Source organism: Cetorhinus maximus, chromosome 22 (genome assembly GCF_964194155.1).
Source record: "Cetorhinus maximus chromosome 22, sCetMax3.hap1.1, whole genome shotgun sequence".
NCBI classification, from domain to species: domain Eukaryota; kingdom Metazoa; phylum Chordata; class Chondrichthyes; order Lamniformes; family Cetorhinidae; genus Cetorhinus; species Cetorhinus maximus.
The window spans coordinates 4,753,886-4,766,258 of NC_135900.1; the positions used below are offsets into that span (position 1 = coordinate 4,753,886).

The window sequence follows — 12,373 nt, forward strand, 5'->3', positions numbered from 1 at the left end:
TTGACACTCCCAATGCAGCGCAGAAGGAGTGCTGCACTGTCAGTGGAGCTGAGTCTCTCAATGAAATAATAATCCAAGGACCCCCATCTTCACTCTCTGCTGGATGTAAAGATCAAAGAAGAGCGAGAGTGTTCTCCCTGGTGCCCTGGCCAATTATTAACCCTCAAATAACAACTGTAAACAGATGATTTATTTTATTGTTGTTTGTAGGAGCTTGCTGTGTTCAAACTGGCTGCTTCTTTCCCTGCATTACAATAGTGACTACACTTTGAAAAAATATCTACTGGCTTTAAACATTTGGGAGGTTGAGAAAGCTTCTTCTTTCTTTGACAATTCATTGAAAGCCATCATGTTTTTCTGACGTGTTTTTAATTAATCGCCTTCAGACACGTGAAGAGTGGCAGAATGTGTTTGTGATCGCCTCGGTGGTCCATTACAGCGGAGTCATATTCTACGGAATCTTTGCTTCAGGTGAGAAACAGGACTGGGCTGACCCCGAGAACACAAGCGAAGATAAGTGTGGCATCATTAGCCAGGATGAACTGGCTGAGGAGACAGAACTTAACGATGAGAGCTACATCAGTCCAAAGAAAAAGATGTCCTATGGTGCTACAGGCCAAATCAATGGAGCCCGGAAAGACAGCTGGAGGAAGAAAAGGGGAATAGAACATGAAGAATTGGGAGAAGATCAGAATACTTATCATTGTGAAAATGGAGACTATCGAGATATGTCACAATGAGATCACGTGATCTGGACTACATGCTGTGACTAAGTATCAAGGTTCAAGGCAGAATCTGTTTTATTGGCTTATAAATGTTATATTTAACAACTTCATAAAAACTGTTGGCCTTTTTTTTTTAAGATTGCAGTGGTAGAAATGGCCTTCCCTCAAATTGTACAATTGGTTATTGGTGACTATAAATATTCTAAAAGAAACTGGCCTTGGATGAAAGGTGTATTACATAAAATTTCCAGCACAGAAACAGGCCAACTGGTCCGTCCTGATATTTATGCGCCACATGAACCTCCTCCCACCACTATTGCATCTGACTCAATCAACAGATCTTTCTAATTCTTCCTCCCTCAAGTGCGTATCCAGCTTCCTTTGAAATGCCTCTATGTTATTAGCTTCAACCATCCCTTGCAGCCACATTCTCACCACTCTCTGGATAAAAAGGTTTCTCCTGAATTTCCTACTGGATTTATGAGCGTCTACATTATATTTATGGCCCCTAGTTTTGGTTTTGCCCATAAAGTGGGAACATATCCTCTATGTCTAACTTATCAAACCGTTTCATGACTTTAAAGACCTCGATGATGTCACCCCTCAGTCTTGAGTGCAGAAGATCATGCAAGTGTCAGTAAAAATATTGTGTTAAAAAGTTTGTCAGATATAATCCAGAGAGGTGAATAAAACAGCTGAATGTTGCCCATACCAAAAATTCTTCCCAAAACTGACTGTTCTTGAACCAACAATTAAGAATGAGGGGCAATTAAGTGGAGTTCTTCAGAATGGTGACAGGTCACGACTTCACTGCAGGAATGAATTCTGTAATGTTAAACTTGGTAGCACATTAAATCATGTCACAGTTTGTGTTCTGATTGTCTTACAGTATCCTTGTGTCTGTGAAGCCCATGCATTCCATTATTGATGTTAAACTGATTGAACTTTGATGTGAACAAATATGGATTTATTGATCTTGATGTGATTGTAACAATAAACGAGCAATGTGTCATAGACTGGGACAATTCTGAAATTACACGAGGCAGAGAAGGAGGGAGTATTAGTAATTCAGTTCTATTTCTTTTTATTCTGGCAGCATTTATTGTCCATCTCTAACTGCCCTTGAGAAGGTGGTGGTGAGCTGCCTTCTTGAACCGCTGCAGTCCATGTGGTGTAGGTACACCCACAGTGCTATTAGGGAGGCAGTTCCAGGATTTTGACCCAGTGACAATGAATATATGCAAGCAAATTATGGGGGTGGTGGTGGCGGCAATAGAGGCGCTGTGGTAAGGTCACTGGACTAGTAATCTAGAGGGCCTGGATGCTCTGGGGACACGGGTTCACAGCAGCTGGTGGAATTTGAATTCAATTAGTAGTCTGGAAATGAAAATCGACTGTCATAAAATTCCATCTCGTTCTCTGCCGTCCTTACCTGGTCTGGCCTACATGTGACTCCAGACCTACAGTAATGTGGTTGATTCTTAAGTGCCCTCTGAAATAGCTTAGCAAGCCACTCAGTTCAAGGGCAATGAGGGATGGGCAGCAAATACTGGTCTTGCCAGTGATGCCCACATCCATGAAAGAGTAAATTTTAAAACATGGATGAAGCACTACCATTCAATTCCAGATGGTTGATTTGTACTCCACAGGTGATACTACACTGAGGACCTTAAAGCCTCTAGAAGAGATCAGGTGGTCCTGTAACAAAATTGGGATTCGTTTAATCCAGTGCCGACAACAACAACCTGCATTTATATAGTGCCTTTAATGTAATAAAGCATCTTACGGCACTTCACAGGAGTGTTATTGAACAAAACAAAACACTGAAGGCAGAAGGGGTATTGGCCTGAATTTTACCTTCAGTGTGTTGGGCACGCGCCCGACACGCCGGAACGTGATATGATGCGTGTTGATGTCGGGCGTGTGTCCCTATGTCATCGCAACTTGCGCGATATTTTGTTTGGCAAGCGCTTGGCGGAGTTGGCTGCGCGTCCGCTGATAACTGAAAGGCCCAGTAAGGCCATTAAGGACCTAATTAACTTGAAGTTTACACTGCCCGTCCAGGCAGGCTAAAAGGCCAAGCGGCCTGTACATTTTTTAGGAAACCTCATCCACGAGCGGGACGAGTTTTCCTAAAGCTAATACTGATTAAATGAAACCTTTATTTTGACATTAAAACATGTCCCATCCCATGTGACACAGACACATGAGGGGACATGTTTCATTCAATTTTTACTGTATTTATTAATTTTTTTTAACTGTGCCCGAGGCCCCGGCTCTCCTTCCTCCCCCACCCCGGCCTACACAGGGGGCACTGGGCCCTGCCGCCTGCTCACGACCCATGCAGGGTGGGCATTAATTAGCCCGCCGGCCATGAAATCGCGGTGCGGGGCCAATCGCAGGCGGCGGTCAGCATCCCGACCGCCCCCCCTCCCCGCTCTTGCCGAGCCCACCCGACGAGGGCAAACTTCAGGCCACTAGCACAGGTGACCAAAATCTTGGTCAAAGAGATAGGTTTTAACTTGAGTTTTAAAGGAAGCAGAGATGCTCAGGGAGGTTTTTTCAGAACCTAGAGCCTCGTTGGCTGAAGGCGCAGCTGCCAATAGTGAAGCAAAGAAAATCAGTGATGTGCGAGAGGCCAGAATTGGAGGAGCATGAATGTCTTGAAGGTTCATAGGGCTGGAAGAACATAAGACATATGAACAGGAGTAGGCACTCAGCCCATCGAGCCTGCTCCACCAATCAATAAGCTCATGGTTGAACTCTTACCTCAACTCTCTCCCTTCCTATCCTCATATCCCATGATTCCCTTGGAGAGGAAAAATCTATCGATCAGTCTTGAATGGATATTGAATGTATGAGAATCCACATCCCTCTCAATAGGTCAAAGCAGCCCTGCTTGATTGGCACCCCATCCACAAACATTCACTCCCTCCACCACTGATGCACAGTAACAGCAGTGTGTACCATCTACAAGATGCACTGCAGGAATTCACCAAGGCTCCTTCGACAGCACCTTCCAAACCCACGACCACTACCATCTAGAAGGACAAGGGCAGCAGATAGATGGGAACATCACCACCTGGAGGTTCCCCTCCAAGTCACTCACCATCCTGACTTGGAAATATGTCACCGTTCCTTCACTGTCACTGGGTCAAAATCCTGGAACTCCCTCCCTAACAGCACTGTGGGTGTACCTACACCACATGGACTGCAACAGTTCAAGAAGGCAGCTCATCACCACTTTCTCAAGGGCAATTAGGGATGGGCAATAAATGCTGGCCCAGCCAGTGAACCCACATCCCACGAATGAATAAAAAAAAAGGGAATTCCAAAGATTCACAACCTTCTGAGTGAAGAAAATCCTCCTCATTTCATGTTAAGACAATGCCCCTCATTCTAGACTCACCAGCCAAGGCACACTGCCTCTTGGCATTAGCCCTGTCAAACCTTCTAAGAATTTAATACGTTTCAATGAGATAGCCTTCATTTTTCTAAACTCCAGAGGATATAGGCCTAGTCTATTCAACCCCTTCTCACAGATAGGCCCTCACACTCAGGAATGAATCTAGCCTTTGGGGTGGGGCTTGATCCCAGCGGCTTCAAACTCAGAGAGGACGGTGCTCCTATTTACTGTGACACAGAGCAAGAGAGAGGATAAAATGAAATATTCTGTGCAAAATGAAACGCAGCGCCACATAAATACAATAGGAGGTAGAGGGAACAATGTGAAGTTGAAGGCGCACTTCAGGTAATATAAGCAGCAGATAAGCAATTCTTTTCATTGCTTATCTCCAGTTAATTAGTGCGAAAGCTTCTGTTTCCTTCAATAGGGTCAGAGTACCCGACTCATTATTTAGGTCAGTCTGTTGCTATGACACCTGGCCTCCGGTTGCATGGTTAATGGTGTCACTTCAGCTTTAGAGCCCGTGTGTTCTTTGATGCTCCTGTTTAGGTAATTCAATTACATTCATGGGAGACAGACACCAACACTCTCCCCGTACAAAGACTTAGCACAATCTTGCTAAATTTTCCCCCACACTCTTTCTTAAGGCAAGTGTCATGAATATGGGGATAATGCAGGAAGGTGGAGTTTGGTTCGGAGATCAGCCATGATCTTATCGAAGGACTGAATGCTCACCTCTTGCTTCTATTTCTTATGTTCTTAGGCTCTGGTTCAGAATGGGTTATTGCCCGCCTTGGTAATCAGACTTGCATTTAAACAGTGTCATTCACAACCTCAGCATATCGCAAAAGCAATGTACGCCCAATGAAGTACTGATTAAAGAGCAGTCACTGTCGTAATGTAGGAAATGAGGTAACCAATTTGTGCACAGCAAGCTCCAGAAGCAACAACGTGATAACAACCAGGTAATTGGTATTCTCGTGAAGTTGGTTGAAGAAGAAACGTTGGCCAGGATACCAGGGAGAACTCTCCTGTTCCACTTGCAAGGGCAGACAGGTCTTGGTTTAACATTTCATCCTCAAAGACAGTGCCTCCAGCAGTGCAGCACTCCCTCAGCACTGCACTGGACTGTCAGCCCGGGTTTTGTGCTCAAGTCACTGAGACTTATTGCCATAGAGTCGTTACACCCAGATGGAGGCCATTCGGCCCATTGAGTCCATGTCAGCTCTCCATACAGTAATCAGGTCAGCACTCCCCACTCTATCCCCATAGCCCTGCTAGTTTATTTCTTCAAATGCCACATCCAATTCCCTTTTGCAATCATTGATTGTTTCCTCTTCCACCACCAAGTTCCAGTCACTACCCCTTGCTGTGTAAAACAGTCCTTCCTCACATCCCACTGTATCTCTTGCCCCAAAACTTTAAAATCGTGTCTCTTGTCCATCGTTCCAACAGCTAATGAGAACAATTTTCATTATTGTTGAGGCTAATAAACTCTGAATGTGGGGCGCAAGCTGTTTGCAGATGTTAGGGGCTCTGCATGTAGGCTGTGAATAACACCAATCAGCAAGTCCAGGTCAAGTCTTTAACCTCCATACTAACTTCATTTAAAATTGAAACTGCTTCTTTGATGACTCCAATCAACCCAAACAGTAGAAGATTAAACAAATGCAAAGCTATAAAGGGTTTTTCATTGCAGTGGATCCCAATTAACTGCAGTTGATATTAAAACAATCTTTCTAAAATTCATTTAAGGGATGTGGGCATTGCTGATGAGACCACCATTTGTTGCCCCATCCCTCGGGCAGACTGTGACGTCGTGGTAATAGCATTGGACTAATAATCCAGAGGCCCAGGCTAATGCTTTGGGGATGTGGGTTCAAATCCCACCATAGCAGCTGGTGGAATTTAAATTCGATGAATAAATCTGGGATTATAAAGCTAGTCTAAGTAATTGCAACTATCATCGATTGTTATAAAAACCCATCTGGTTCCATTAATGTTCTTTAGGGAAGGAAATGGGACACTTGCCTTTATCAATCGAGGCATAGATTACAAAAGTAGGGAGGTCATGTTGGAGTTGTATAGAATCTTGGTGAGGCCACAGCTGGAGTACTGTGTGCAGTTCTGGTCGCCACATTATAGGAAGGATGTGATTGCACTGGAGGGGGTGCAGAGGAGATTCACCAGGATGTTGCCTGGGATGAAACATTTAAGTTATGAAGAGAGGTTGGATAGACTTGGGTTGTTTTCGTTGGAGCAGAGAAGACTGAGGGGTGACCTGATCGAGGTGTACAAGATTATGAGGGGCATGGCCAGGATGGATAGGGAGCATCTGTTCCCCTTAGTTAAGGGGTCAGTCACAAGAGGGCATAAGTTCAAGGTGAGGGGCAGGAGGTTTAGGGGGGATGTGAGGAAAAACTTTTTTACCCAGAGGGTGGTGACAGTCTGGAATGCACTGCCTGGGAGGGTGGTGGAGGCGGGTTGCCTCACATCCTTTAAAAAGTACCTGGATGAGCACTTGGCACGTCATAACATTCAAGGTTATTGGCCAAGTGCTGGTAAATGGGATTAGGTAGGTAGGTCAGGTGTTTCTCACATGTCGATGCAGACTCGATGGGCCGAAGGGCCTCTTCTGCACTGTGATTCTGTGAAATCTGCTGTCCTTACCTGGTCTGGCCTACATGTGACTCCAGACCCACAGCAATATGGTTGACTCTTAACTGCCCTCTGAAATGGTCTAGAAAGCCACAAGGGTCAATTAGGGATGGGTAACAAATGCTGGCCTTGCCAGTGATGCCCACATCCCATGAAAGAATAAAGGAAAAAAATATTACCATTGAGAAGATTGTGCGCCAATGCAGTCCAGGTTTTGACACAGGAACAGTGATATGGTTCCAAGTCAGTATTGTTTGTGACTTGGAGCGGAGCTTGCAAGTGGCGGTGACATGCATCTGCTGTCCTTGTCCTTCTTGGTGGTAGAGGTCACGGGCTTGGATGGTGCTGTTGAGGGAGGCTTGGCAAGTTGCTGCAGTGGATCTTGTAGGTCATACACACTGCTGCCACTGTGCGTCGATTGTGGAGGGAATGAATGTTTAAGGTGGTGGATGGGGTGCCAATCGAGCAGGCTGCTTTGTCCCAGATGGTGTTGAGCTTCTTGGGTGTTATTGGAGCTGCACTTATCCAGGCAGTGGAGAGTATTCCATCACACCCCTAACTTGTGCCTTGTAGATAAGGGACAGGCTTTGGGGAGTCAGGATGTGAGTTACTTGCCATAGAACTTCCAGTGTCTGACCTGCTCTTGGAGCCACAGTATTTATATGGCTGGCACAGTTACACCTCCAGTCAATGAAGCACCCCAGGATGTTGATGGTGGAGGATTCAACAATGGGAATGCCATTGGATGCCAAGGGTGATGGTTACACTCTCTCGTATTGGAGATGGCCGTTGCCTGGCACTTATGTTGTGCTCAACTATCTCTCTGTGTTGCCATCTTCTCAAAGATTTGAAATTTCCAGAGGTAACTGAATCTTTAAAGTGATTCACTGCATGAGCCTGTGGTGTTTGAAAGACATTTGAAGTTTTAATTTCCTCTTATCGGACATTGTTTCTTTCTGTATTGTCATAAAGGGTTATTAAATGGTTGGATTATTGTGTTAAAGGGACATGCCACAAATTTATGCAAATAGATTAAGCTTGTGCAACACTGAACTGTTTGGTGTACACCAATCAGGGCTGTCCAACCTTATCTTACCTGTTCATCAACCATATAGGTATTTGAAATCCCTGTTCCCATGAGTTTGTATCTCAATGTACAGACACACACCGATTTTATCGATCTGCTCTAGGATTTGCTTGTCCTTAGCATGTGGGGACACACTGTCAAGTCCTTGGAACTCGTTCACAAGAACGATCCTAGGAATGAAAGGCTTAGCATATGAGGAACGTTGAGGACCCTGGGTCTATACTCGATGGAGTTTAGAAGGATGAGGGGGGATCTGATTGAAACTTACAGAATACGAAAGGCCTGGATAGAGTGGACATGGGGAAGATGTTTCCATTAGTAGGAGAGACTAGGACCCGAGGGCACAGTTTCAGAGTAAAGGGAAGACCTTTTAGAACAGAGATGAGGAGAAACTTCTTTAGCCAGAGAGTGGTGAATCTATGGAATTCATTGCCACAGAAGGCTGTGGAGGCCAGGTCATTGAGTGTATTTAAGACCGAGATAGATAGGTTCTTGATTGGTAAGGGGATCAAAGGTTACGGGGAGAAGGCAGGAGAATGGGGTTGAGAAACTTATCAGCCATGATTGAATGGCGGAGCAGACTCGATGGGCCGAATGGCCTAATTTCTGCTCCCATGTCTTATGGTCTTATGGTCTTATGGACATTAATGCCCCCTCATGCTTGAGGGCATTACCAGCCAACCACAAAGTAGGAGACTGGAGTCACATGTAAGGCTGAGTAGGTAAAGATGGAAGGTGTCAGCCCTGGCTCAATGGACAACACTCCTACCTCTGAGCGACAGAGGAGTGGGGATTAACTGAAGGAACCATTTATACATTGCTATCAATGTCACTCGAGCTGAATTAAAACCAGATTAAAAATCAGCCCTGAATAAAGGAATTTAACTGAGCTAGTATGGAAAAAAACAAATTCTGATTTGGAGAATTGGGAAATGTTTTGCTCTATGAAATGTTAGAAAAGCTGATAAACTTTAAAGATCTTTCATTCACGTCACCGATTCTTGGCTGTCACACAACTGCGTTGGCAGAACTTCAACAAAGTCGACGCAGCAGTTTGTGACAAAGGTTTTATTTACTACAACTCAGCTTTATCAACTCTTAGCGACTGTTTAAGCTCAATGTGAGGGTTGAAGCAACAACCTGTCAATCATTAAGCAGCCTCTCAGTCCAATTTTCTTTCCAAATCATTTTGACAAAATATTTATTTTGCTGGCCACTTTTCTCTCTCTGAAACCACTCGGCCCTCTTGCAACATTGGGTAGTTCCCTCAGTAATTCCAGTGCTTTTACTTGCTCTGTTCTCTCACCCTCAAACACAAACAGATGACCTGCTCATTTATTTCATTTGCTGTTTGTGGGATCTTGCTGTACGCAATTTGGCTGGCATGTTACCTGCACTACAACAGTGACTACACTACCAAAGTACTCCATTGACTCTAAAGCACTTTGGGATGTCCTGAGGCTGTGAAAGGCGCTCTGGAAATGCAGGTTCTTTCTTATCTCTCTTTGCTGCTTTGTCTCACTGCTGTGATGATACAAGGTCAGGTCCATTATTAAACCCACTCGTGTCCAGTCTCACCTCAATACACTCTGAGTCTACTGCTTCCCAAACAAAACACAACTTTGATATTTTGCAATCACTCAATAAATTCAAGGCCCTGTCTGCCCTCTCAGGTGCACACAACAGACCCCATGGCCACTATTTTGAAGAAGAACAGGGGAGTTCTCCCCAATGTCCTGGACCAATATTTATCCCTCATCCAGCATCACTAGAACAGGTTACCCTGTTATTACCACATGAATGTTGTGGGAGCTTGCTATGTCTGATTTGGCTACATAACAATGGTGACTACACTTCAAAATGACTCCATTGGCTGGAGTTAGGTGCCATCTGTGGCTCAGTGGGTAGATCTGTTACCTCTGATTCGAACATACATACATACAAAATAGGAGCAGGAGTGGGCCATTCGGTCTCTTGAGCCTGCTCTGCCATTCAATAAGATTATGGCTGATCTGCTTGTATTTCTAATTCCACATTCCTATCTAGTCCGGATAACCTTTGATTCCTTTGCCTAACAAGAATCTATCTACAATAATATAAAAGCAAAAAACTGCGGATGCTAGAAATCCAAAACAAAAATAAAAATACCTGGAAAAACTCAGCAGGTCTGACAGCATCTGCGGAGAGGAACACAGTTAACGTTTAGACTCCGTCTGACTCTTCAACAGTTCTGTTCTGTTGAAGAGTCATACAAACTCCAGGTATTTTTATTTTTGTTAAGAATCTATCTACCTCTGCCTTAAAAATATTCAGTGATTCCACCTCCACCACCTTCTGAGGCAGAGAGTTCCAAAGTCGCACAACCCTCTGAGAGAGAAAAAATTCTCCTCATCTCTGTCCTAAAAGGGCGACCTCCTAAATTTAAAACAGTGCCCCCCTAGTTCTGGACTCACCCACAAGAGGAAACATCCTTTCCACGTCCACCTTGTCAAGGCCGTTCAGTATCTTGTATACTTCAATCAAATCACCCCTCACTCTTCTAAACTCCAGTGGAAACAAGCCCAGTCTGTCTAACCGTCTCTCATAATGTCTAGGGAGTGTCTTGATGTTTGGTTGTGAACTCTGAGTGCCAGGGTGTGCTGCTGGTCGAGTGATGTAGCTATAGTGCATCATGATTCATGTGTACAGAGGGTAGCCTTTCTCCCAGAGCAGCCAGTCTCTGGTTCTCCATGGAAGCACTAAGATGGCAGGAATGGCAAACTGCCTCAAAGTGAGAACATCTCAGCTGCTGCCAGGATAATGGGGATTCACATACAAGATGCACTGTACATGTTCACACAAGACCCGCATGTTGATAGAATGAAGTTTCTGTGCATCTCCCCATTGACACGGAGCCACGAACATGCAGTCGATTGCGCCATCGAGAATCCCAATATGTTGGCAAAGCCACAGACCCTCTCGTCCTGCTTCGAGCTGCTGATCTACCCGCCGCTCCTGGCAGAGTTGGCCTCCATTACCACTTTGATGCATCTTTAACATTCTTTCAAGGGATGTGGGCTTCGCCGGCTGGGCCAAGCTATTGTCCTTCCCTAATTGCCCTTGAGAAGGTGGTGGTGAGCTGCTTTCTTCAACCGCTGCAGTCCATGTGGTGTAGGTACACCCACAGTGCTGTTAGGGAGGGAGTTCCAGGATTTTGACCCAGCGACAGTGCAGGAATGGCGATAGTTACAAGTGAGCATGGTGAGTGGCTTGGAGGGAAACCTGCATGTGGTGGTGTTCCCATGCACCTGCTGCCCATATCCTCCTGGCTGGTTGAAGTTGCAGGTTTGGAATGTGCTGTCTTGGTGAGTTTCTGCAGTGCATCTTGCAGATGGCACACAGCGCTGCCACTGTGCGTCGATGGTGGAGGGAGTGAACATTTAAGCTGGTAGATGGGGTGCCAATCAAGTGGGCTGCTTTGTCCTGGATGGTGTCGAGTGTCTTGAGTGCTGTGGGAGCTGCGCTCGTCCAGGCAAGTGGGGAGTATTCCATCATGCTCCTGACTTGAGCCTTGTAGATGGTGGACAAGAGGTGAGTCACTTGCTGCAGGATTCCTAGCCTCTGGTTGTTCTTGTAGCCACAGTACTTGTCTGGCTAGTTCAGTTCAGTTTTTGATCATGCTGCTATTGGAAGAAGAGCATGGTAGTGCACTTAGTAGCTTATTGGCTGTAAATTGGCTGTCGCGTTTCTCACTTTACAACAGCTACTACACTTCAGAAGGGACCTTATTGGCTGTAAAGCCCTTTGGGGGTGTGAGAGGCGCTATATAAATTCATTTTTTTCTCTTACAAGCTCACAACAGAAGGTTTTTCAATGACCTTCCAGTGTGTGCAACAACATATCTCTACATGCTCCAGACTGAGTGGTTTTCTAATGTGTTGTAAGATATTGACTGACTTTGTACTTGACTCTAGTAAGTAAAAAATGAATGTGAATTTGCAATGGTCAGAAAACAGATTTTGGCCCCACAGCAAATACATGTTGTCCAGCGTGATATTTACTTAACATCCACAGCTTTGCTTTCTGATATTTCTGCTGATAATGGTTAAGCCCGAGTGAATGGTGAATACTTTCAGGGAAAGCTACGTCCATCTGCTCTCTGGCCCAGCGATATGGGCACACACACATTATGCCAGCACCCGCTCAAAGCACAACGCCAGAGTTTATAACCTTCACCCATTGTTACATGTGAGGAGGAGTCAATAATCTCACGACTGTTGGCAAAAGGGGGTTAATGTGACCGTAATTATTCATTTGACACTAATGACAGTTTACAATAACAACTTACATTTATCATTTAACATAGTAAAATCTGCTTCACAGGAGCATAGGTCAGGGGCTGGGTTACATGGAGGTGTCCCCCCACCCACCAGAAGGAAAGTCAATCTCAAATGGACCGACTATTAAAAAGCCTGTCCTGCAGCAAAATAACACACTGGGGACGGGCTAAACAGGCTC

General features: G+C 45.0%; 1 protein-coding gene across 1 annotated transcript in view; it reads left to right on the top strand.

The window, feature by feature from the left end:
- The window catches only part of slc17a8 (solute carrier family 17 member 8), a 67,225-nt gene extending 65,486 nt beyond the window's left edge, over positions 1–1,739 (top strand). The window contains exon 12 of the mRNA XM_078567670.1: positions 387–1,739. Coding sequence (XP_078423796.1) covers positions 387–740 — 354 coding nt within the window. The 3' untranslated portion in view covers positions 741–1,739. The remainder of the gene's footprint in view (positions 1–386) is intronic.
- The last annotated feature ends 10,634 nt before the right edge of the window (positions 1,740–12,373 follow it).